Source organism: Chiloscyllium plagiosum, chromosome 28 (genome assembly GCF_004010195.1).
Source record: "Chiloscyllium plagiosum isolate BGI_BamShark_2017 chromosome 28, ASM401019v2, whole genome shotgun sequence".
Lineage (NCBI taxonomy): Eukaryota > Metazoa > Chordata > Chondrichthyes > Orectolobiformes > Hemiscylliidae > Chiloscyllium > Chiloscyllium plagiosum.
The window spans coordinates 18,236,029-18,262,448 of NC_057737.1; the positions used below are offsets into that span (position 1 = coordinate 18,236,029).

Consider the following 26,420-nt stretch of genomic DNA (forward strand, 5'->3'; position numbering starts at 1 on the left):
AACAGAAAATGCTGTTAGACCATTGTAGTGCAGACTGGAAAAATGCTCCATGATATTACCTATAAAAGATAACTGTAATTGATTGATGCTGTGATTGAAAGGAGAAAATCAAGTAATTATATAATTTCACTTTTGCAGCATTTCAATTTATGTAATATATTTGGCATAACAAAATAATTAAATGCTGGTTTCTTCTACACCTCCATCCTGCAGGCAGGATATCTCAATAGGAACAGGGTTATCATGTTATTTGAAGAGTTCTATGATTATAGTTTGGGCACCAAAGGAGCTGAATTCCGCAACCCCAGGCAATGTGAGTACAACTGAGAACCAGGTGGAGGGTGAACAACAGTGAACTGGTTATTAACATGGGGGACATTATGGCTATCTTAATAGTTCTTTTTCTCTGAAATGTTAGGAGTAATGTTCACATTTCAACTACAAATTAAGAAATCAATTTTCTTGAAGTCTTGCAAATATTTTGTGCATTTGATATGTTATGGTATTTGCTAAAAGTACATTACTGATAGCTAGTTATAACGCATCAATTCTGCAGAACGCTCTCTATCTTGGCTTAGTACAGAACTAGGACATTGGAAAATGAAGCGTTCACTATTTTGTGTTTTTGTGACTACTATTGAATTTATATACATATTGTTATCAAAGATCTCAATTATATACCACCTTGACCCCACGCTAACCTGTCTTGGTTATTTCATTCCGTATAAAATTTTAATGAAATTTGCCTTTAATATTTTGGTCTAATTAGTTAATGAACTTTGCTTCTGCTTCAAAAGTGTTCTTCAAAAAAAAATTCTCACATGGTTAGGTGAGGTTTATCATATACCACATTAGAATTTCACTAACCTTCTACAAAATGTCACAGACAAGCCTTAACATCCAACGATTGTTGAATTATTTGCTACTTCTAAGCTCAACATGCTTTCAAAACCCGTGATCAGACCATGTGTCCTGCTGTTTTGACACAATGGATGAAATATTAGGCTCCTTAGCACCATTATCTGGATGCTGCGCATGCACTTTGAATTCTAAACTGAAATCTAAAGGGAGTGAGCACATTTGTGGGTTGAATCATGCCAAACACCATATTGATGATGATATAAGCATAATACCATTAAAAATCAGTGAAAATGTGCTGGACTGGTAAACCATAACACTAATCAGCACGCAACATCCAACCAGCCTCCTCCTTTTCAGCTGCCTCTGTTGATGTTACAGCTTCTGTTATTGACTAGTAAGAGCCCTCCTTTGTTGCATCCTGTAAATTGGAGAAATATTAAGCACCTGACACTCATAGCTATTCCAACAATTGAATTATATAAAGAGGGAGGACTTGATATGTGAACAGTCTGTCCATGGAACCAATGAGCAAAGAGATTTCGCCTCCTTCCATTGTCCACAACAAAATCTCCACCTATCACATTCTAGGCTCTTCCCACTTATGTATCTAATCCTGGCACCAGATGTGCTTCTGGAGACATTTCAAAAATCTTAATTGTAAGGGTTTCATTCAAAGATATTATTCTCTGACCTTCTCCAGTCACCTACCCCTGTCACCTTCACCTTTGTACCATCCAGTTGCAAATACTGTCTCTCCCCTTTAATTCAAACTCGTTCCATTCAACGTTCCCCCTTTGTTCCAAGACCATACGGAACATAAACAACTCAGAAGCAAGAGCATTTGGAATTAATGTGCTGCATTCGATTTAATTTCATGTAACGCTTTGAAAGCTTAAAATGTGACTTGACCTCAAGAGAGTGCACTTGGGATTTCTTCTGAATGTACTTTAGCAATTTGAACATCAGATTAATTAGATTTGCAATTAATTTTGTTAATAATTAGATAATATTCAAAATGGTCCCAGATCTTTATTAGCTGATAGCTAAGATTGAAATTCTGTGTTCCAGAGAGGATAAATATTGCTGTGGCACAATTCCATTTGGATCCATGCACTATCTCTGACAATTAATTTCCTTACTGTATTTCTGACAATCTTAAAAATATCTTACTTTTTTTTGTTTTTCTGATTTGATATACTCATGTTATGCTGATTTGTAGGTCAGAGGTGAATTTTAAAAGGTTGTAACAAATGAATGTTTTGATATGCTGTTACTATTGGTAACGAAACGGATAATGATTCCCATGGTTAAATTTAGCTTTTAAAGTGGTAGGCAGTTAAATTTGGCAACACACCAACACAAACGTAAAGAATATGTACAATAGCTATACAAAAACTTGATGTTAACTGTTTACATTTTGTGTGTTTGCCATTTCACTAGGGCCAGTCATTGAACTTGATGAAATGGAAGGTCGAGAGTTTATTCGTGACTTGGGAAAGGATTACAGTAACACTGATGCACCAGCAAGTATACATAATGAAAATAACAGCGAGATACCTTATTATGGAGTGGAAAGACATGTTGAAACTGAAAAATTCTATCCGGGTGAAGGTAGAGATATTAAATCAAAACAGTCAGCCCGATTCAGTTTAACAGCAGATACTGGTAAGTATGAGCAAAAGAAAATTGATTTCATAGTTAGCAAGTCATAAGCAATCAGACGAATGAGTGTTTAGAGATTGTAGCAAAGAATCAGATCAAAGAAAATTGCAAAACATTGTAAGTAATTGATAGTGAAACAAAACAAGAAATTAAACTACAATTAAGATTACATTGATATCAGAGCATTCAGTGTCTAGAATTACAGAGACTCAATGTTTACGAACCAAGGGTACTTGCCAGGACCCTGCTGATGTCATGACATAATGTCTCTTTGGGAATTACCTGGGAAATCTGACCTATCGAGGCTCCCCGGAAGTCTCCAAAAAAAACCTCAGATTCTGAGTTAGATCGGAAACTTTGGATGTTACTGATTTATTTATCTCGATGGTTGTTAGATGGGAAAGTCCTAACTGAACTCTTGGTTAACTATATAACTTACACCCTGACCCTCCCTGAGAACCTGCCTACTCCACCAAAATTCCCCTCCCTTCCACCCCACTCCCAACTTTTGCCAACACAACTTTACTGTTCTAGCAGCTTACACCTGCCTGACTCTGAACCCCCAAATCGACCTGATATATCCTCACAGTCTGACTAAGTGCTTTGACTCTCCAACTTTCTACCATCAAATTCCCACATTCCTCGCTCCCACAACCAACATACTAACTCAATCCATAATCACCACCAAACCAACCTGACCAGAACTCACCATTTTATCCTTTACACCTTACATACATTTTTCCATTCATGTACCCATTCACTCATACACTCACTCAGTGACACATAGGGAAGGTGTTTCAAAGTGTCGCAGTGCATTAATGAACACTTCTCAGAATATGATAACTACTGCCCTAAAACCAGGGTGTTTACCTGTGCCGATTCCCTTCACTGATGTCGCTGAGGTTTACTGTGTTGTCTGAGTTCTGCAGGATCCCCCGTGAGAAGATGCTGGAGGCACTCAAGAGGGCATTGGATGGTGTATAGGGATATGAGGAAAAGGCAGAATAGGAGATTGGCATGAGATAGGAGAACTCATGCAGGCATGATAGGCTGAATAGTCTCCTTCTGCACTGTAAATATTTTGTGATTCTGAGTAGATTGGCCAGAATAGATTGCTTTATTATCAAGGAAGATGAATTTATTATCAAGGAAGAAATAGCAAGATATCTAGGTAGAAATTGTTTTGTTAAGCAGATGCAGCATGGGTTCATGAAAGACAGATTAACTAATCCATTGGTATTCTATGACAACATTACGAGCACAATGGACAATGAGGACCGTGTAGATGTGGTGCATGTAGATTTCCAAAAGGTATTCGACAAGGTGCTGCACAAAAGGTTGCTGCATAAGACCAAGATGCATGGCATTATGGGTAATGCATTAGCATGGATAGAAGACTGGTTAACTAATAGGAAGCAAAGAGTATGGATAAATGAATGCTTTTCTGGTTGGCAATTAGTGTCTAGTGGTATGCCTCAAGGTTTAGTGTTGAGACCACAATTATTCACAATTTACAGAGATGATTTTGAATTGGGACCATGTGTAGTGTGTCAAAGTTTGCAGATGACACTAAGATGAGTGGTAGAGCAAAGTGTACAGAATTCTGTGAAACTTGCAGAAAGGACAGAGATAGTTTAAGTGAGTGGGCAAAGGTCTGGCAGATGGAGTATAATGTTAATAAATTTGAAGTCATCCATTTTGGTAGGAATAAGAGTAAAAAGGACTATTATTTGAATGGTAACGGGGACCTGGGTGTTCTTGTGCATCAATCACATGAGGTTAGTCTGCAGGTACAATAGGCAATTAAGACGGCAAATGGAATTTTGTCCTGCCTTGTGAGAGAGATTGAGTTTAAAAACAAGGAGTTTATGTTGCAACTATATAGGTGCTGGTGAGGCTATACCTGGAGTACTGCATGCAGTTTTGATCTCCTTATTTGAGAAAAGATGTACTGACACTAGAGGGAGTGCAAAGGCATTCACTAAATTGATTCCGGAGTTGAGGGGTTTGGTTTATGAGGAAAGATTGAGTAGACTAGGATTATATGCATTGGAATGTAGAAGAATGAGGGGGATCTTATAGAAACATCTAAAATTATGAAGGGAATAGGTAGATAGAAGTCGAGAGGATGTTTCCATGGGCAGGTGAAACTCAGACAAGAGGGCATAGCCTCAACATTAGGGGAGCAGATTTTGGACTGAATTGAGAGGAACTTCTTCAACTAGTAAGTTGTAAATCAATAGAATTCCATGCCCAGCAAAATAGTTGAGGCTTCCTCAATGAATTTTTGTAAAGCTAAGATAGATAATTTTTTTGAACAGTAAAGGAATTAAGGGTTTTGGTGAGAAGGTGGGTAAGTGGAGCTGAGGCCTCAAAAAAATCAGCCATGATCTTATTGAAAGATGGAGCAGGCTCGAAGGGCCAGATGGCCTACTCCTGCTCCTTGTTCTTATGTTATGTTCTTATGTTCTTGTGTTCAATGTCACAGGAAGCTAAAGAAAAGATTTTGTTCAATTAGGATGAGAAAGAGGGATTCTGACCCTAATTTGAACATCAGTATGACTAAAACTATCAAAAGCACATTGTCCCTGAAATATGCCTGAAGGAGACTTGCATATTTATATATTTCACATGGTCAGGACTCCAGTGTTCTTTGCTGTCAATTAAGTATTTTGCAAATGTAATCACTGCTATAGTGTAGGGAACACTGTGGCCAATTTGCATTCAGAGAGGTCCCACAGATCCCCATATGATGACCAGGTAACCTATTCCAGTACAGTTAGTTGAGAGACAAAGAATGCAATTGGGCCAGCATATTGTGGTTGTTCAGGAGACCATTTTTGGACTACTTTGCAATGTTCTGGTCACCATGCTATTGGAGGATTTTATTAAATTGAAGAGGGTTCAGAAAAGATTTACAAGGATATAAGCAGGACTGGACACTTTGAGTTATAAGGAGAGGCTGGATAGACTGGGACTTTTTTCACTGCAGCATATGAGGTTGAAGCATATGACCTTATAGAGGTTTATAAATCATGAGGGGTATGGATAGAGTGAGCAGCAAATGTCTTTTCCCTAGGGTGGGGATGTTCATAACTAGAGGATAATTTGAAGGTGTCAGAAAAATCTTGAAAAGGGACCTGAGGGGCATCCTGAACTGTCAGGGGAAGTGGGAGATGAATGTACAGGTACAACATTTAAAAAACATTTGCTCAGGCTCATGAATAAGAAAGGTTTAGAGGGATATGGGCCAAAAACAGGCAAGTGGGACTAGTTTAGTTTGGGAAACTCGGTCAGCATGGATGAACTGGAGCAAACAGTCTGTTTCTGCGTGGTATGACTCTATGACTCTAAGCGACAAAGTGCAAATGTTAGATATTATCTGAAATAAAAACCAAGATGATTCTTGCCTTATTTGCTTCACCAATGATATCATCCACTGAAAATTCACACGAAAAGTGACGGGACCACATTTTGAACAATAAAGAATGCTTAGAGTGAAGATCTTGTCCCTCCCATCACCCCATTGTCAGCAGTAAAAGGCCATTTTCCTCATCTTCCTCTATGAAATTCCCTGTGCTTCTCTATTCTTTTCATCAACCAGTTAATTCATCATCAGCTAAACTTTATATCAGACTTTAGACTCTGTATTGATCCCTGATGGTGATTATACTAGACAATTAAGATCCCAGAATGATATGTAGACTGATAGATAATATGTTTAAATTCGCAGTTTCTCCCTGTTGTGGTTTCATTGAAACATGTCCACTCAAGGCTGCAGGTGGTCTTCATATTATTGTCTGTGGGACCTCTCTGAATGCAAATTGGCACAGTGTTCCCCACACAATAGTGATGATTACATTTGAAAAATATTTAATTAGCTGTAAAGAACATTAGAACAGATACAAAAAGGAGGAAAAAAAATCAAAGCTCTGTATGGATACAACATCATTGGAAAGATCTTAACACAAACAAAACAAAGTTTCACCTTTTTTCCCAAACTATCCTTTGACAGATACTTAGTTGCAGAGAAATTTCACACCTATCTCAACTTATTATAATTTTACTTAACTGAGTCTTCCCAGTTTCTTTTCCTTGGACTGTGGAAACAATCTTATGATTCCTGTCTGAATCCACTAGCATGAAGATTCCACATTTCAGCTGTCCTTTTTTTTCAATTTGTACAACCTGAACATCTCTATCCAAATTTCTCTGGCTTGGAAACTCCACAAAACTAGAACATTTTGGCTGCATTTTGGTTCACTTGAACTAAACTATATTTCTCTTGCTAAGCCTTTCTGACCTCTGAACTAACTCTCGGTTTTTCTGTACTGAAAACTTACACCTTCTGTGCTGATTTCAAAACTAAGCTAATGGTTTTTTTGGTCTGCTATAAACTCGGCAGTATAGACATTCCATTTACTAACACTATAGTGGTTCTCCCAAGCTCTCGACTACAGTCAGTTGCTTTCTTGGAATCGATGTACTTAGAACAATGTTCCAAATGACTTTCTAATCTGTTTTTTTTTGAAAAACTACTTTAATTGCTCCATATCCATCTTCCTCTATTTTAAAGCAATTCCCAAAATACAATGGATTATTCATCTTTTATCACAACTCTCCTTCCATGGCACAGGATGTGTTCCTCAATTCCAATTAATTTTTAAAAAGTTGTGTTATTGATTAAGATGTCAATATATTTTCAGAACTTTTTTTTCATAATAATCTTAAATTTCATATTTGATCCCAGCTTCGGAAAGTTGGTGCTTCAGATTTTTTAAAAAGACTATTGTATAAACATAACTGTGGATTTTCATTTACAATTGCTTACAGGTGATCTTATTTCTGATAAAAGTTCTTATAGTGGGATCCCTGATGAGTACAGTGCAGCAACAAATAAATTTCCAGGTATTTCCATTACATATTGTGCTTTACATTGTCCTTTACAACAACTGCAGAACAATAGATTGCATAGGATTTAATCACATTAATAATTGTTCTAGAGATTATTGTCATCCTTCCCCCTGTATTTGTTAGACAAGTTCTTTATATTTAACAAAACATGAGGAATTTTGTTGCTGAGGAAAGTAACAGTTTTCATGATTTTTAATGCCTAAGAGTAGGTTTTCTGATTCATTGCACTACAGCAACATATGTAAAATGGACACTGAATGACTGCCTGCATAGCAGTTCACATAATGTCCCATTATAGCCTTCGAGTGACAAGGGAAGTACTCATCACTGAAATGAGAAAACCTAATGATTAAATCGCTGCAACTCCCAATATGTTGGCATCTTGCATTGGAAATGGAGGTTTACATGAGCAGGTGAACAGGAAATGACATGAATAGAACTGAAGTTCTGCACAAACTTGGGTACTCTATTTACCTGCATTGGTAACAATCAAAGTGAAATGGCACAAAATAAATGGCTCTTTCACAGGGGCCAACTTACGTGCATTGAATCTCCTTCTGTGCTTCAAGTTCTGTAACTTATACAGAAGTTATACATAGTTGTAAAAGTAGCAATTGAGATGGTATCTTTTTCCCTCTTGGCAATGTTCTCTTTTTCTCTGGTTCAGAAAAGCTAACTCAGTGCATGCCAGAGATGGATATTATGATCTGTGTGCTCTGAGCTATTGGAATGTTTATTTGGTAGACTTACACAAAAGCATTTAGCAAATATAAGTACTTTTCTTTATACAGTTGTTTTACTTTCATTATTTAACTTGTGTTTTCTTTTACCTTCTTATGAAGGTCTTAACCACCCTCCATTCCATTACATAATAGCTTGCTGTACAAAAGGGCCTGTATTTTATGTAGCAAACAAGAATAATTTAAACATAAAACATCATGTGTGAGAAACACTACCCAAATGGAAGGAATGAAATGTTTACAGATAAATGAAATTAGGCTTTTTTTCCCTTGTCTTTTTTATAGAATTGGCGAGCATTATATCAGATATCCAGCGCCGTGGTCATACACTGATTACAACTCCCTTTGACAGGAATTCTTTAACTATCCGACAATTTGTCCAGTTGATGGAGACTTTTATGGGAAACACCACAGATCCTTCAGCTATTGAAAGCCTTCTAAACTACATTCACTATGAATATAGAGAGACTAAAGAGGAAAAAATAGAAAAATTAACTCAGGTAAATCATGTAGGATTTGTACCCTCTTATGTTTCTGCGTGGGTGTGACATTGTTTACAATCTGAATTATTTACAATTTTTAATATAAAATGTTTATTTTCTACTCTTATATTCCCCTCTGTTTTCATGTTATTCTAATAGCTTTCTGATTGTATCATCCTCACCCCATTCTCCACAGAAGAAAGTGCACTGATTCTTGAACCTCAATACATCAGGAATCATCATGAATGTTAATGACTTAAAACAAATTACAGAAAGACCACAATTTATCTGTGAGCTGTAGACTGTGTGGTTTAGATATTCAACAACAGGTGTAAACACAACTTGCAAGAAGTTCCAGTAATTTGTTAATGTGCAACGATTCCTTCCTCAGTTGTTGGTTTTTCCATTTTGGTTCACAATGTAGCTCAAGGAAAAATGAAAGGTGCAGTCTTTACACATCACTTTTAAAAAAAATTCATATTCATTATTTATCCTGTTGCAATGTTTTTTAATATGCATATCACTTCCTTACATCAATAATTATCCAGCAATTTTTAATTATCTCACTTCATTTTTTATTGTCTTTCAACATTCCACCTTGTTTCTTGTTCCATATCTTCACATGATGTGGAGGAGCCGGTGCTGGACTGGGGTGGACAAAGTTAAAAATCACACAACACCAGATAATAGTCCAACAGGTTTATTTGAAAGCACTGGCTTTCAAAGTGCTGCTCCTTCTTCAGGTAGCTGTGAAGCAATACCGTAAGACACAGAATTTATAGCAAAAGATTTCAGTGTCATGCAACGGAAACAATATTTTGAAAAAGACTTAGATTGTTGTGAAGTCTTTCGTCTTTTTTAGAATGGATTACAGGTTTCAGTTCATTAATATGTAAATCCCAGAACTACTTTTAAGTCACATTCTCAAGATAACTTAAGGTTTTATTAAAAACAAAAGGTATATCTCATCTCTGACAATGCATTAAAGGTATGAGGTCAAACTCTGTCTGTATCCAAACTTGAGACAGACTGGTTCTATTTCCAAAGTGGAATTTACAAAATGTTACATGGATTGACTGTCTGAATTGACTGCCTGCAGGTTGTGCATTTTTTGAGCAAAATAGAATGTATCTGCAAATATAATTCTGCAAGTGTAAATTCATCCCAAAGACTTACATGTGAGTGCACATGGGGGTGTGGGGGGGGTGTCGTGTGGCGGGGATGGGGGGGGAGAGAGAGAGAGAGAGAGAGAGAGAGAACATGTAACCAGTTCTAAAAGATGAAAGACTTAACAACAATCTAAGTTTGTTAAATATATCATTTTATTTGCATGACACTGTAATCTTTTGCTATAAATTCTGTGTCTTATGGAACTGCTTCCCAGCCACCTGATGAAGAAGCAGTACTGAGAAAGCTGGTGCTTCCAAATAAACCGTTTGGACTATAACCTGGTGTCGTGTGATTTTTAACCATATCTTCACATCCACCTTTTTTTTTCCCTTTGAGGAGTCTGTCAGAAGTGTTGGTAGGATTAACACGTTGAATATCAACCTGTTGACCTGTATAACAAATGTGACTTTATGGCCAACAAGAGACTTGAACTGGGAACTTCTGGTTTTGAGGGAGAGAGCTTCTGACTGAGCCATAAGATCTTCATCGTTCCACCTGAAAAAGACCCCATAGCCAAAATGTTGTGATTTGGCCTTTTTTTTCTTGTATCCTTATATTTTTAACCATGCATTAACTGTTAATTATTTCATTTCACCATTATCTCCTGGCCTTTCAATGTTCCACCAGAAGAAGGTTTCATATTCAAATATTGTAATTAGTCTCTTTTTTTCTTTTCCATCTTGTACCCCAAAGCAATTCATGATAACATGAGAATTTACAATCTTATATTTAATTAGAATACTAGCCAGTGATGGGCAGGTGGAAGGAATTCAGTCCTTATCAGACATGTGGCATCCTTTATTGTCAAAGGAACCTACTTTACCCAGTCCTGGCTAGTTGCACTAGTCTCAAAGTAGAGGTGGAAGAAACTTGATTAAGAAACTTGAGTCAACATAAAGAGAGAATTCTCAGATATTGAATGTAGGTTAAGGAGGAGGCATACATTTGAAAATGTTGGTGTAGGTTTCTTACTGTACTATCTGGCTATCAAATGTTTAACAATTGCCTCTTATTAGTTTACACCTACACTTCATTTTATCTAGAACATTCAATTTTTGAAAATATGAATTTGGCTTTCATTGATTTCCAGTTGCCAGTTGCAAGATTCATTTGGAAAAGGAGTTAGGTTATGTATCTGTGATTCTTTTGAGATGTGATTCTTGTTCATGTCAAAGTCTATTGTGCTCAGTGTTTATAGATTTGGTTTTCACAGGACATGCATCACTGCATAACCCTGAACTTTTCTCATTTTGACCATCTATCAGCTCCCCAATCACTACGTTGCATTGAAATGCATTGTAAAACCAGAGCATTGCTACATTTTAACAATATCATTTTTTTGTGTTCCTTTAATACTTTTTATCCAGGTATATATATATGCAAGGTGAGAAATGGCTTATTCTGTTACCATTGATTTCTGGCTTGAAGATTCCCAATTCTCTTTCCAGACAGGATACCCCAAATCTTTATACAGTATTCCTAATTGTTTAGGGAGGAACTACCTCCTCTTCTTTATTTAACCACCTGTTGGTCTCAACAAGATTAACTTAACACAAGGGATCTGTTCCCTCATGAATACATTTTCCAGTTCTAGTATATTTGTTTTTAAAAGGATTTGATTTAATCAGGCCTTCTTGTGTTAAGGAAAGTATGAGCTTACTAGTTAATAAAATTCAAAGAAAAATAAGCACAACATCCAAGCACACAGATTAGAAATGAGGAAAGTGAGGAAATACGTAACTGCTGAGAGCAAGATATATCAATCAATCTTTAGCTTATTGTGAGGAATAGATGGTGAAAAGTTATGGCTGTTATGTTGAATAGTTCTGGTAGCACTGACTCAGCAATTGATCTGGAAAGTTTTAGTTCTGAAAGTTAGATGAAAGGAATTATCCTGTTTCCTTTTCAATGGTAGCTTTCCTGACTTGTGACTTGCTTCTAGAAATCAATGAGAGAGACAAGAGAGAAGGAGAGACAGAGGTTTTCTTTTATTTGCAAGTTCAAGGATCCCAAATGGATATTTGTAGCAGAACACACCAGCCCATTTGAATGAGAACACCAAGTTAGAACAGTGAGTCTCAAGCTGCAATTGATTTCTTACCCTATTCTCTTGTATATTCCTAGAAGGGGAAAACAAAAACATGTCTTTTTGCCTGGAACTACTTTCTTTTACTACTCATCATGTTCACAGACTGGGATATAACTCATAGACAATCGTTTCTACTGAGGTGGTAATTGACCTTCATTATTTCTGAAATTACAGCAGATAACAGTTCAGATTTTGCATTGCATCTCTTTCTTTGAAGTGTCTCTGTCTGAAGTTGCTTGACTTCAGTTGTGACTTTCCATCCTCTCTCAAGACTTGAGTTCAGTCCACATGGATGTTTTCTAAACTGTCACAGAATTACATAGTCAGACTTTGCATTCCCAGCCATCTTTGGTTTGTATCGTTTTCATGTTTCAACAAGAAAATCTGTTTTACTTAAAGGTTTAATGTGCTCGTAAGTAATTTGGGGTTATGATCCATTGTTACAACACTTCCCACACATGGATGAAATTAACTTCATACAAAAGGAAAAACAAGAGAAATTAGTTATAAAACAACAAACATATTCAATCGCTGAAAGACCTAACTTAATCTCTTTTCATTCTGGACAGGGTGTCAATTACATTTGTTTTTCCCACAATATCAGCGATTTACAGCTGGTATGGTCGAAGGAACAAACTTCAAAGAAATAATCAACATTCAATGTCTTAAGAGTTTCTGTTAAAGTTAGGAGTTGTTTTTATGTTAGACTGTGATCATTCCATGTTCGTTTCAGACACAAATCTCAAAGTTTTGAACATGAGGGTTTCCTCTCTACCTTGCAGTACTATTTCTGCTGCTTGTTTCAGTTTTGACTGAGTGCTCAATTGGTCTCTCTATTCAGATATGTTTTTTAAGAGGACAACAGTCACTAGATGTGAAATTCTATAATTTTTCTCAGGACTGAGTTTAAGCTATCTAGGAATTTTCTGTACAGTGACTGAATTACATTCTAAGAGTTTATATTCTCAAAACCTGTCTTAGTCAGAAGTTCAATGTGTCCAAGAAGATGAACCAAGAGGACAATGCTCTAGTTTAATAATAATAATAAAAAAACATTTCTTTTCAAATTAGTATCATTCTGGAAATCAAGGTAATATTTAAAAAATGAGATTATATGAATCCATCTTTTCCCTAGGAGATGGTCATTGATCAGAAATGAATTTGTATATATTTAGTACTAGGAGAGTGATAGAAGAAGTTTTGGCACAATACACTTAGGGAATCATTTGGACTAAATCTGATTATCAATTGCAGATTATTCATAATAAGATTGATGTAATGGGAGCACAACTGCCATCCTCACACTGTAAGGGGAATAATGCAGATATAATTGCCAAACAAATTGAAAATGAATTGAGGCCCAAATACTCAGTCTTAAAATCAACCAGGCCTGATATGTACCTACTACAATAGCATCACCAATCACATAGATTGTAAAGATCATAGAACCATAGAATCCCCACAGTGCAGATAGAGTCCATTTAGCCCATCAAGTCTGCACCAATCTTCCAAAGAGCTTCCCACCCTATCCCTGTAACCCTGCATTTCCCATAGCTAATCCTAGCCTACACATCTCTGGATACCATAGGGAAATTTAGCATGGCCAATCTGCCTAAGCTGACCATCTTTGGACTGTGGGAAGAAACCAGATCACCTGGCAGAAACCCAGACATGGGGACTCCAGATTCTCAGTCTATATTGATCTCAGAATATAATTCTAATGATAACTCCGGAATAGGAATAGGAAAACTCATTGAGAATCCAATTACTAATCAATGTTCTACTACTCACTGGAAAATGGACACATGGATAAGGATAGGATCTAATGTGGTTCTGTTATGAAATAATCTTTTCAGACAGTCAACATTCACATGTAAAGAATGGACAATTGGACAAGTTGCTAGAGGGTGGCCTTTATCGATGAAACAGTATTGAAAAAGGACTACACCTTTTAAGTGGGTGGGGAAATGTATGAAGCATATTGATGATGCTAAAAGCATGAGTGGTTTTATTTTATTTTATTTTAAAATTGTAAGCAAATTGTTTATTGAAATTATAATTGAAAGATGCTTAAGCTTTGAGATTTCCTGGATCTCAGGGTTGATTTATATCCTTTAACCTATTCTAAGGAAGCTATAACCAGTGCGTATTAGATGTCCCTGCATGCAGCAAAAGATGAAAAACCCTGCATGTCTGGAAGCCAGCAAAGTGCTGGAATGCATTTCCCCACATAGGGCAAGTATGTCTATGATTGAAATATGGTCAAAAACTTGATATTAGCTCTTGGAGTCTGGCTTTGATAGTCAATGCATCAGTTTTTTGGCACTTACAAAACTCACAAGGTTGAATAAGGTGAGCGGGGATTGGTGGGAAGGAGAAACTGACAAACAAAGTGGCCTTTAAATATCAAGATCTGACAGGTACTTCGATGCCATGTGAAAGGCTTTACTCTCAGAACTTGTTCTGTGTGCTTTTGCTGCTTTGAAGGTGATTTCCAAGCCTTTGGAAGTCGTTTCTTCTACTTTGCCATTGATCTTCCCTGCACAGCTCTCAGCCTTTAGGTCACCATGGGAGCCTACAATTTTACCCCCGAGTTCTGATAAGGAAGAAGAGGGAGAAACATCAGCAACACCACCAGGATTGGAAGTAAACTAGTGTGACAACCATTGCCTTTCTCAAACCCCTGCCGTTCCATTAGAAAAAGGGAAGAGATAGAGAGCCCCAGCTTGCAGGAGACAATACCCCAAAACAGATCATGTTTTTGGACTGAACTTGGTGATGCTTTAAGAAGCTCATTTATTCATCGTGGGTTGGTTGCTGACATTTGCAGCTTCCTGAAACAAGACTTTCATTTATGTGGCCTGAGCAGTGAGTGTTGGTCACCACAGTCCTGAATTTCTTCACCTCTCGCTCCTTCATGGGTGTCATTGTTGCATGTCTCAATCTGCTGCACACTGTGCATCTCCCAGAGACCAGTGCTCCTTGTATCTCTTTTGCCTCTCGTTTGGCCAGTAAGGCTGCTGCTCTGGCTGAAATCCGACATAGTAAGGGAGAGTGTCATAAATTATACCTAGTGACATATACCCCTGTATGGTACTCAAAAGCACCTCTTGTACAATATCCGAACCTGAAAATCCCTTTTTCAACACCTCATTGTGGTTAATTTGACTTCACGCCCAAACTTGAAAATCTGACAGCTTCTTGTTGAGCTATCATATACCTGAGCTTAAATGTTCTCAGTTTCAAATAAGCTCTTCAGGAGTTTAGCCAAATACTTCCAGTCTGGGTCTATCACTATCATTTTATTCTAAGGTGATCTTGTGTTAGTTAATTTAACTATCTTCTCCCTTTTTCAGGAACAACTTCATATATGAAATTTATATGTTTAAAACTAAAAGTGAAACTGAAAAAGTCTCTCTCTTTCTCTTTCTCAAAGTTATGGGGGTTTGTCCTATGTTTTAAGAAGTCCAGAAATTTCTAACAGAAACCGTGAGGAACTATTATTTACTTTTCTAGGGCATAAGACTTCCTAAGATAAATAAAAACACATTAATTCTGAACACTTGCCTCACAAACTCTTTTAAAGTATCTATCATGACCTCAAAAACACAAGTTAATTAGTAATTACTTCAGATACACAGGAAAACAAATATATGTCACTACTTTAGAACCCAAAAATCTAGACTTAATAGAAATGATATTAAAATAATATATAAACTGCACAGTCTACATCAAGTAATCTGCTCATGGAAGTTGGACATTTGTAATCTATTTTTATAGAAGTAGATACTTTAATCATCACAAGTAAAATGCCATGGATTATGGTCACTAATAATGAATTTTCCTGCAATCATAACATGGAAGCAGGATTCCCATCAACCTTCTGTTTGAAATTTAGTTGTTGTGCAAAGACCAGATTTTTCAGAGTATGGTTCCTATAGTTTTTTTTTGTATAGCTATATATGCATAATATGCATAATGAGTAAGGTCAGTGCAGGACCTTCTGTTTGTATGTGAATGCACAGTTTAAAAGGGCCATTGTTTCTAATCCATGACCATTTAGCACTGTCATAATTTTTATATGTCAATTCATGAAATAGACTCCTTTACAATTTAATGTTTATGTTTCACTTTGGGGAAAGAAAGTGCACCCTTCAGAATTTGGTTTCAGAGCCACTGTTTCTGAGGCTTTATCAGACGATGTCCAAATGCTAGAAGTCAGTCTGTATGACATTTCTAACCTTTGCTAATCCAATCTATGAAGGCCAGGTGACTCAGTTCTGTCGGAGCTCTTATTGCTTGCTTGCATATGATCCTTTGTTAGTTCATTTTGAAATTTTGAAAATGCTTTCTCTTTATTGCTGGATAAATCCTAGTTGGGAAAACTGACCTATTATTATGTACATGGGGCGTGTAAGGGGAACATTGTTTATGATTCATATGCAACCCTACAGGCCACATGGTTCTGCAGATCACAAAAGCATTATGTTTGATTCCATTGACTGAATTAATACACATATTTTCTGCTGCCAGAAATAGATTGAGATCCAGATTCACCAGGTGAAGTACCTTGGTGCATTACTTGAAACTTTTGTTTTGATATAATGGTGTGATACAAATGTAAGCTGGTAAAATGGTCAATATTGTCAGATTGAACATAGAGGGTTTTCTTGCTTAAACTGTGAGCTCTGTGCTGCTGTCACCGAATGCCTATACCTTCTTGCCGGATTGATTTTTATTTTTATCTACACTAGGAAGGTGCATTTTGCAAAAGTATTCTCCTTTCTGAACTACTTTTATGCCTTGTGGTTTTGTTCCAGGCAAATCGTGAGGCATTGGCTGCTTTGCACAGGTTGGTGCTGGAGGCACTGTTTGAGAAATGGGATAACGATGTATCAGGCTATCTTAATCTGAGAGAACTAGTAGAAGTCTTGAGCAATTACAAGGATGGAATGGAGAAGAACGCCATAAAGAGAGGTAAGGGACATTGCACCAACAAATCATTTTGTGGCAGGTACGTGTCTTTTCAGTCAGATATTTTTCTAGAAAACTCATCAGCTGTACCGCCTTATATCTATGCTATAAAGCTGATTTGAAAATTACAATAATTTAGAAGCCAGGTTGGATATCACTTTGTGCAAGTGACATTATTAGTGAGCCAATAGACATTGAGAAGCAAGAAAGTCTGCCTTCCCCCAGTACACAGATGCCTCTTCCAACAGGACTAATTAGACTGATCAAGGAATCCCACTATTTCTCACAGTTAACTCCAGGAGAGTGGAAGCCAATCATAGCTTTCACACTATTAACCCAAAGTTAAATTTATAAATTTATATGGCAGGTCTCCTGTCATGGAGGTTTATTAAAAAGAAATGTGGATTGATGTATTGCATGTGACGTCTGGCACAGCTCTTTTGCAGGTGTTGCCAGTTTTGCTATACATAAATTCTCCTGAACTCCATGGATTATAGTTGGAGAATCTGCCTCATTGTTCAAGAGGTTTGTTTGCTTGAAGCTTGTTAAATTTCCAAATGCATTGATATCAAAGTGCTCAGGGAGCTGTGACATTAAATTTCAGGAGGATTTCACTTTTCTTTATGAGCAGTGAATTTGCAAGATGCAAGTGCACTTAAGAACAGTTAAGTTTTTCATGCCATCACTGCACCTATCATGGCAACCTCTCAACCACTAACTGTTCCAAGGATTATGATATTTGTGATGGTTAATTTTATATTTAGTCATCTACTGGCTTTTTATTTTATAACAACAAAAAAAGACATGTTGACTTTCATATTCCTGATGGTTTATTTTAGAAAAAGGAAAGAAAACTATACTATGGTCTCCCTGGGCAGAACAGAGGGAACGCCCCCCATCTGGAAATTTTTAACTTTATACTGAAGAGGAAAGGTCTTAAAATAAAATGAATGACAAGAGATTTGATATCCCTGGGACATTTAATGGACACATTTATTGCCCATCCCGAATTACCCAGAGGGCAGTTAAGAGTCAGCTACAATACTGTTGGTCTGCAGTCACATGTAGGCCAGACTAGATAGGGACAGCAGTTTCTTTCCCTAAAGGATATTAGTGAACTGGTCCAGTACTTATAGTGTCATGATGTGAGTGCTTCAATAACTAAGATCAAATTTGCCGCTGATGTATGTACAGAACAATAGATGTCACAGTTCCGTAAACAAGGTGTGTGCATGTGTAAAAGAGCAGCTTTCCAGTTTTAGAGCTGTTCCATGTGGTCTAGGTCATGGTATAGACATGGAAAATGCCACACATAGTTCAGTTTGCTGTCAATTTCATCAAATAACGAGTGATAAAGATAAATACATCTTCTCCAACACTGGAGATTCTCTCCTTGTATCAGGCCTCTGAGCTGATTATGTCTTTCTGATTATGTGTGTTAATTATAAAAGACTGCCAGCACCTCTCAGCTTAATATCATAATACTTTGAGCATACCTGATGCATACCAATCTTAGGTTTTATTTCTTGTCTTAAGTTAGCTGATCACAGTTAGAATGTTGGTAGAGTTACAGAATTTACTTCAGCATCCTGGGATTTAGAATTGGAAAGTTGACCAATGCTCTACTCCTGGCTGCCGTCTAAAGACCGTCTCTAGGAAGTGTTGATTTGGAGGTACCAGTGTTGGACTGGGGTGTACAAAGTTAAACATCACACAACACCAGGTTATGGTTTATTTGGAAGCACAAGCTCTCAGAGTGCTGCACCTTTCTCAACCATCTGATGAAGGAGCAGCGCTCTGAAAGCTAATGCTTCCAAATAAACCTGTTGGATTATAACCTGGTGTTGTGCGATTGTTAACTTTATAGGTATGAGATACAACTACACAAGAAAATTCTTCTTCACGATTTCAGGAGATTTTTGGGATAGTCTTGCTGTGCTTCTTCCACAGATTCAGTTGTTGATCTCATCCTTGTCACCATGGGGAGATCAAACAGTTTCCCTGGGAGAAGTCAGACAGAAAAATAAGGCAGCAACGTGAGCAGCTCATGTAGCCTCCAGCCGGGAAATCTCAGAGCTACGCTGTCAGAGGCCATGAATAAGATGATAAATATATACAGCTGGGAGGCCACGGAGAATGAGTGAGATGTGTCTCTTTTGTTTGAAAAAATGAGCCACATCCTCAACAGTAAAAGGCAGAGCATTTCTTTGAAGATCTGGGAAACCAAATCTTTAAAAAAATAAATATTCTGATGTTCAAACATTGAAATTTCCCCTCGCAATTTAGATTAACATTGAATTCTCTCACCTCCCTAATGTCTCCATGTCACATCCATTCTCTGGTTGAGAGAATAAGCAGGCTGCAAATTTCATCTGTCTGCTGAAGGTGTGGGGGTTGGGAAGAAGCAGCTGGGCCCTGCTCAGTATTGATCCCTGGTCGCTTGCAAAGATTAGGGAATAATATGAGAGATTGTGGGCACTAATGGTTTTTTAAATGTATTTGAAATCTTACAGACTGCTGTCAGGGATTCAGTACAATTTCAGTGAATACAATGAATGAAAGTGTTTATAGTGTATATATTCCAATAATTGTTTTGTCTCCAGACTTGCAATATTCTGTTCCACTGTACTTTGCATTATTCAATGGTTGAAGTTCCTAGAAATACACTTAAACAGACTATACAATTTGAGGTGTTAATATGAAACAGGTTCAATTTTTGCATGCTCAAAGCATTTTGGACAGAGATTCAACCTTCATAGCCTCATCACAGAGTTCCTAGCAGGTGTATAGTTTGCAATGGAATCTTGATCACTTGCAGGATGTTTGGATTTATTTGTAATAATAATAATGGTGAGCCTGTCATCTCTCGCTGTTATTAATGTGGCAACTTGAACAGCGACAACTACTGACTGCAAATGTGCAGTTAAACATGGAAATTCAGAGGTTGCTGTCAGAGATGCTCTTTTACTGAACATTCCTTGTTCCATTCCTTGCTGATAAATTGAATGTTAAAATGACAGCAATGGAATAAATTAGCTGTACTTCCTCCTCATTCTACATTAAAAATGGTTTAGAAGTAATGATTGGTTTGCGAATAGGAGTTTTAATTGTGTTAAGTAATATGCAATATTGTATGTCAGTAATATGTCCTACTGAACAACTTCTCTGACTCTGAAAAATTAATTTGGCATGTGGATTTATTCCTTGAGAAGGAAATTAATTTTTGAGATGTTGTTTTGCATTTCAAAATGTTACAGCAGTAGACACCCCTACTCAGCCATGCCATGGTTCCCAGATCTAGATTGATGGAGAATATTAACAGCAGGAAGGGTATTTAACTGTAAAACCTGCTGTCAAATCCAAAACGTGATGGGTGACACTGAGGTGATCAATCGGCATTGTGGTGGACCCAATTAACAAGGGAAAAGATGAAGGAGAAACAAAAATTCAAATATATTTCACACATTTCTTTTCTCATTTGTCTAGTAAAGCCAGAGGCTGAATGTGGCCCACAAGCAGAGTTTGCCCAGGTCTGCTATAGAGGGTCGAGAGTGTGGTGCTGGAAAAGCACAGCAGGCCAGGCAGCATATGAGAAGCAGGAGAGTTGACTTTTCGGGCAAAAGCCCTTCATCAGGAATTTCTGATGAAGGGCTTTTGCCCGAAATGTTGACTCTCCTGCTCCTCGGAAGCTTCCTGAACTGTTGTGCTTTTCCAGCACCACTCTAATCTGGACCAACTGCTACAAAGCCAATTTTAGACTTTTAAAACTATTATTATAATATGCATTAATTTTAAACTGCACAGAATACCTAAAAAAAATCTTTCTTTTTTTGGTTATTTTTTCAGTTTAGTCCTTTATTATCCCTACTACCCTGAAGATCATCATGACGCGTGCTGGAACACCGTTCCACAGCAGCTACCACCCTCTGGTGGTCATTGAAGGATGGTTAGCTAAGGGAAATTGCAGCTGACCTTCTATTCACTAGCGTTCATAATTCAAGGGCTCCTGTGTCACAGTAATAATGTTCCCACCGCTGAGCTAAGTTCAAGTCACACCTGCTCCATAAATATACAATATCTATCTCTGAGCAGTTTGATTGGAAAATACCTGTTCATAATTTAGCAATCAGGTACTGAAATGGCAGCTTGTTTTATTTTCTACCCCAAGGCCTTGAGAAAGTGTGAATGATCTCAGCACACTGATCCATCTCCTACTGAGATCAGTTAAACTGGCACAGAGCAGAAATTAAATCTATGTCTTTTGTGACTTATATGGCTGAGGGCAAAACATAATACCTCAGCTCCTTATGTTTACCAATAGGTCAAATGCAGGAACCCTGATTGTTTTCTCATCTCCTTCCTAGTCCATCAGCACTAGGCATCCCAACTCCTGTTTTGTCTGTAATCAATTAATTCAAAATTAGACCCTATGGTATTTCGAGCTTAAATAAAACAAAACATTGCAGATGCTGCATCTGAAGCAAACAATAACAAAAATTGCTGGAGGGACTCAGCAGATCTGGCAGCATCTGCTTAGAGAATACAGAGTTAATGTTTTGAGTCCAGTGACCATTCTTCAGAATTCTTCACAGATGCTGCCAGACCTACTGAGTTTCTCCAGAAAGTTCTGTTTTTTGTTTGTTTTCTGAACTTTGTAGTTTTGTACAATATTAGAAAGTGTATCCTCAAGTCCATTGTGAAAGCAGGAAATTGTAAATAAATAATGTTTTAAAAGCATTCAATTCAGTTAGAACTTGTAATTAAATTCCACCAGATCTCCAGGGGCTGTGGTATGTTTGTTTGTCCACAAACAGATACCATCTGGAAATTATACCCAATATCAACTGAGTATTGATTCAGAGGACATTTTGTCAGTCAAAACTGTTCATCTAGAAGTGTTTTCATTTCCCCTGACATTTCATGTCCTGATTACAAGATCTTCTTTTGTTCTTTTATTTAGATTTTGGTGTAAACAAAACAATTCAGTTGAATCATCACATTTTCCTTTAAGAATCCATAGGAAATCAACTAATTGAAAAAGGTTTCATTTGCACGTTTAACTTCTGTGAAATGATCGCTCTCCACAAAAGAAATGTATTTTCTATTTGAAACAAAAATAGAAATTGATTGAATAGTTCAGCAGGAGAGAAATCGGATTTAATGTTTTGGGTCGAGTGACCCTTCCTCAATTCTGAGGAACTCTGCTTTCTCTCCACAGATGCTGCCAGACCTGCTGAGCTTTTCCAGCAATTTCCATTTCTGTTTCTGAATTATAGCATCAGCAGTTCTATCGTTTTTTTATTTTGTATTTGCTATTGCTCCAACAGCCCATAAGAAGCTGAAATTCTTCCGCAAAGACTATGCCAACAATCCCACTTTGTCAAAAACAGAATTTGCAGCATACATTGAAACAATTGCTGCTGAAATCTCGGACAATGAAGCTGATTTTGACAGCCTAGTAACATTTCTCACAGTTAGAAATGAGGACAGTTGCATGGAGCGAACACGGCGTACAGCTAGAAGAAGATGGCTGCATGCTATCCAACGAGCAGCAGAGACATCTAGTTCAAGTCTTGAGTTTGTGTATAAATCTGTTTTCCAGACCCTTTATAAGGTAGTAGAGTATTCTTCTCTGGATTATCATGGCTACAAAATCCGAGTTGCATTGTCATAGAATCATACAGCACTGAGGGAGGGTGGTTCAGCCCATCATGCCTGTGTCTGCTCTTTGAAAATGTTGTCCAAGTTATCCCCACTGTTTGTTCTTTTCCCGTTCCACTGCAGTTTTACTTGTTCAAGTTTAAATCCAATTTAATATTTTTCTAATAAAATCTAGAATTTTTAGAATTTTGGAATTAGGTTTATTGTCACATGTACTCAAGTACAGCAGTACAGTGAGTACAGTGAAAAGTGAACAATGTCGCTCACATGGCGCATAGGTACAAAGTATCCAGGTATAAATCTTAGATAGAAAATAGAAGGATAAAGAAAAAACAATACATTTCCTTACAGTTATTCATTGCATAAGTTAGAAAAATAAGAACTAAAGTTAAAACGATAAACATTACAGTCTTTCTCTAAAGGACCTGCAGTGGATTAATGCTTCCACACTTGGTCTGTCCGGGATCACAAGCTGCAGGCAGTCCACACTGGTCCCCAGTCCTACAACCAAACCGGCTCTGCTCCGGATACTGACCGACATAGCTCTCCTCCAGACACTGCCCGTCCCTACTCTGTTATGGGTACACAGGCTGTTCCCCCTCTGCTTGGACCTTCAGCCCTCTGACCGTCCCTGCTCCACTCCAGGCACACTGACCGTTCCTGCTCCGGACACACTGGCTGTGCTACCCTGCTCGGATCTTCAGCCCACTGACTGTCCCTGCTCTGCTCCGGCACACTGACCGTTCCCACTCTGGACACACTGGCTGTGCCACTCTGCTCGGACCTTCATCCCACTGACTGTCCCTGCTCCGCTCTGGACACACTGACCGTTCCCACTCCGGACACACTGGCTGTCTCACTCTGCTCGGGCCTTCAGCCCACTGGCCATCCCTGCTCTGCTGGGGACACACTGACTGTCCCCCTCCTCTCGGTGTTCACTGGCCGTCCCCGCTCTACCCGGGGTACACTGGCCATCCCCACTGAATTCGGAGTGCACTGGCTATACCCACTCCGCTCAGTGTACACTGGTCATCCCACTCCATTTGAGGTACACTGGCCATCCCATTCCTTTCGGGGTACACCGGCCGTCCCACTCCTTTTGCTGTACACTGGCCGTCCCATTCCTTTTGGCGTTCACTGGCTGTCCCCGCTCTATTCAGGGTACACTGGCCGTCCCATTCATTTTGCTGTACACTTGCTGTTCCAGCTCCATTCTGGGTACACTGGCTGTCCCATTCCTTTTGCTGTACACTGGCTGTCCCCACTCCATTCAGGACACACTGGCCATCCCCATTCCGTTCAGGCCTCCAGCCTGCTGGCTGTCCCCGCTCCGCTCAGGGCATACTGCCAAACTATTTCCACCACTCTTTCAGGTAGTATATTCCAGATATAACAATTTACCATGTACAAAATTCTATCTTTCATCCATCCGTAGTTCCTTTGCCAATTGTTTTAGATACTCATCATCTGGTACCACTATAGCTCCCAGTGGAAACCATTTATCCTTATTTATTCTATCATAACATCTCATTGTTTTTAGACATAATAATTTAAGATCGAAGTTTTACATCTTCCCTTCACCTTCTTTGTTCTCAGGAGAAAAAATTTCTTTCCTCTCCCCAAAATGAAGTTTATCCCACTGGCACCAAAGATTCTATGTGCTTATCAACATGGTATCTTCAGGCATGTGAACCTTCAAATCACTTTGTACTTGCACCCTCTTTAAAACTGTACCATTATCCTATTATTTAATGTAATTTCTGTTCTTAAAGCTTGTAAGAATCCCCACCTCTGTAAACACCTTTGTAAGTGGAGTTTCAGATCCAAGAAGGTGCCAGATGTGATAATGCCTCCACATTTTAAAAACAAATATCGAAAAAGGTTTGTAACAATGTGGATTATATTTCCCTAACTAATACAACATCCATGTGAGCAGGGAACTTTGCCAATTGAATTTCTTTCACGTCTTGATCACTTGAATTGTTATAATTATCTGCAACAACCGAGTCTCTTTGTTTCTTTTCATTTCCTTTGATTGCTTTTGTTCTATTCCCAACTCTGTTGTTAAAACATTGTTACCCCAAATTTAAAAATGTCTGCAATCACCCTCCTCCTTAAAATAACTTACCTTCATCCATTGGTCCTCTGACTATTGCAGCACCTCCCACCCATGTTTCCCTTTAGCAATTCTGGTGTGGGTTGTCACCTTCCAATATCACTTCTCTCACTCTGACAACATCCTATTCAAATCTTTGAGCTGATGTCCATCTTGTTCACAGTACAAAGCATGTTCTACTCAAAGTGCTTTGGTTTTGTATAGCCCGCTATAGCAACAAAGTTGTTGCCAATGTTCTTATGAAAAGAATACACAATGTGGCATCAAAGAGATGGGATTGCTCTGGTTACTGTGATATTGTTCACATCTTCAGAAAAAAACCTCACATGACTTTACAAGAAATTTTGGAATTAATTTCCAATTTTATTTTAGAACTGGAGTTATTTCCTTAATCAATATCTGGAAACAATTATCCTGATTTTTAAGTTGCTCCACTGTATTTTCTCAATAGTTTACTCATCACTTGTTTGCTAGCCATTCAAAAGGGGAGAACTTTGGGAGAGCATTCTTATATATGTGTTTTTAGGGAGGATCTGTTGATGTTAGTGAATGTTTTTGTTTAAAGCAGTTGGAATATGTGAATTTTCTGGACTTTCTATGTAGAAGAAGATTGATATATATGTTCCTTGCCTACCCTGAATTGTGGATCTTTTCTTACAATAGGATGCAGAAGCTCATGGTGACAATAAGAAGATAAGTTCTTCCATAGCCTTGCTGAGGCATAATAACCACAGGCCAGAGAGGGGTGAATACTTCCTGCACTATGTGGCTTGCACTCTAGAAGATGCACCATATGTCTTGAACCAAGCCCTCTATAGAGATACAGGCGTAAGGTGAGCATATATATTGGGAGCTGGCTTCACATAAGAGCTTTTGTTTTTTAATATACATTTTCAAACCTGTTGATGCAAAGTGATGCATGTGCATTCAGGCATGATGACCCATGGAAAGCCTGTAATGCCAGCAAAACTCTGACAAGACAGCATGAAATATATCGGGTTCTCTTTGAGTAGAGGGCCTTAGTCACCTCCCTTAAGCAACAGTGGATGGCAAACTGCAAAACATCGCATATGTCTCCAGCTCCAGTCTGAAAGTAGCTAGTTGCGGAAGTTTCATTGCCACATCATTTTCACATTTATTGGTAATGCAGAATTTCCCTTGCTTTGAGATTTTTGCCATGGCTACAGCTGACAGCAGATTTCACTGACATTGTGCTTACTGAAAAATAGATATTGTTCCCTATTGAAGTTCAGTTGGGGGAGAATTTCTCCCCAAACACTATGGATGGATATGGTATAATTCCTCTTGCAGCAGTTTGTCCTATTCTACACAACCTCTGTTCATTCTGCGAGTCTTTCTGAATTCCAAGGGAATTGCTTATCAGTTCAGCCAATCTATAAGCAACTGTTTTGCGTTGAAGCCTTGAGGTCAGCAAATACTGCTTTGACACTTGCTTCACCAATCCTTGTTGATTTTTGCAACTCAAACTAAATATGAAACGAACCAACACTTGTGAATTTGAAGCAACAAACTGAAATACTCAAATAACAACCAACCTCAAATTTGACGATCCCTTTTCAATAACAAGCTGTACTTCCTGGTCTTGAATGTTCAGCTATGCATGGTTAAGTGAGGTTGCTTAATGGAACACCCAGGATGGAAATTGTGCAGCTTTTGCCAAATGATGATGCACAATGATAAACATCTGCCTATTCTGCATGTTTCCGACATGCACATTCTTACCCTAAGAT

At 38.0% G+C, this 26,420-nt stretch overlaps 1 protein-coding gene across 1 annotated transcript in view; it reads left to right on the top strand.

The window, feature by feature from the left end:
- The window catches only part of LOC122564002 (EF-hand calcium-binding domain-containing protein 5-like), a 164,768-nt gene that overhangs the window by 93,600 nt on the left and 44,748 nt on the right, over positions 1–26,420 (top strand). Inside the window, exons 6-12 of the mRNA XM_043718422.1 lie at positions 214–313; positions 2,302–2,526; positions 7,357–7,431; positions 8,463–8,677; positions 16,739–16,895; positions 22,220–22,506; positions 25,333–25,502. Of these exons, the coding sequence (XP_043574357.1) occupies positions 214–313; positions 2,302–2,526; positions 7,357–7,431; positions 8,463–8,677; positions 16,739–16,895; positions 22,220–22,506; positions 25,333–25,502 (1,229 nt within the window). The remainder of the gene's footprint in view (positions 1–213; positions 314–2,301; positions 2,527–7,356; positions 7,432–8,462; positions 8,678–16,738; positions 16,896–22,219; positions 22,507–25,332; positions 25,503–26,420) is intronic.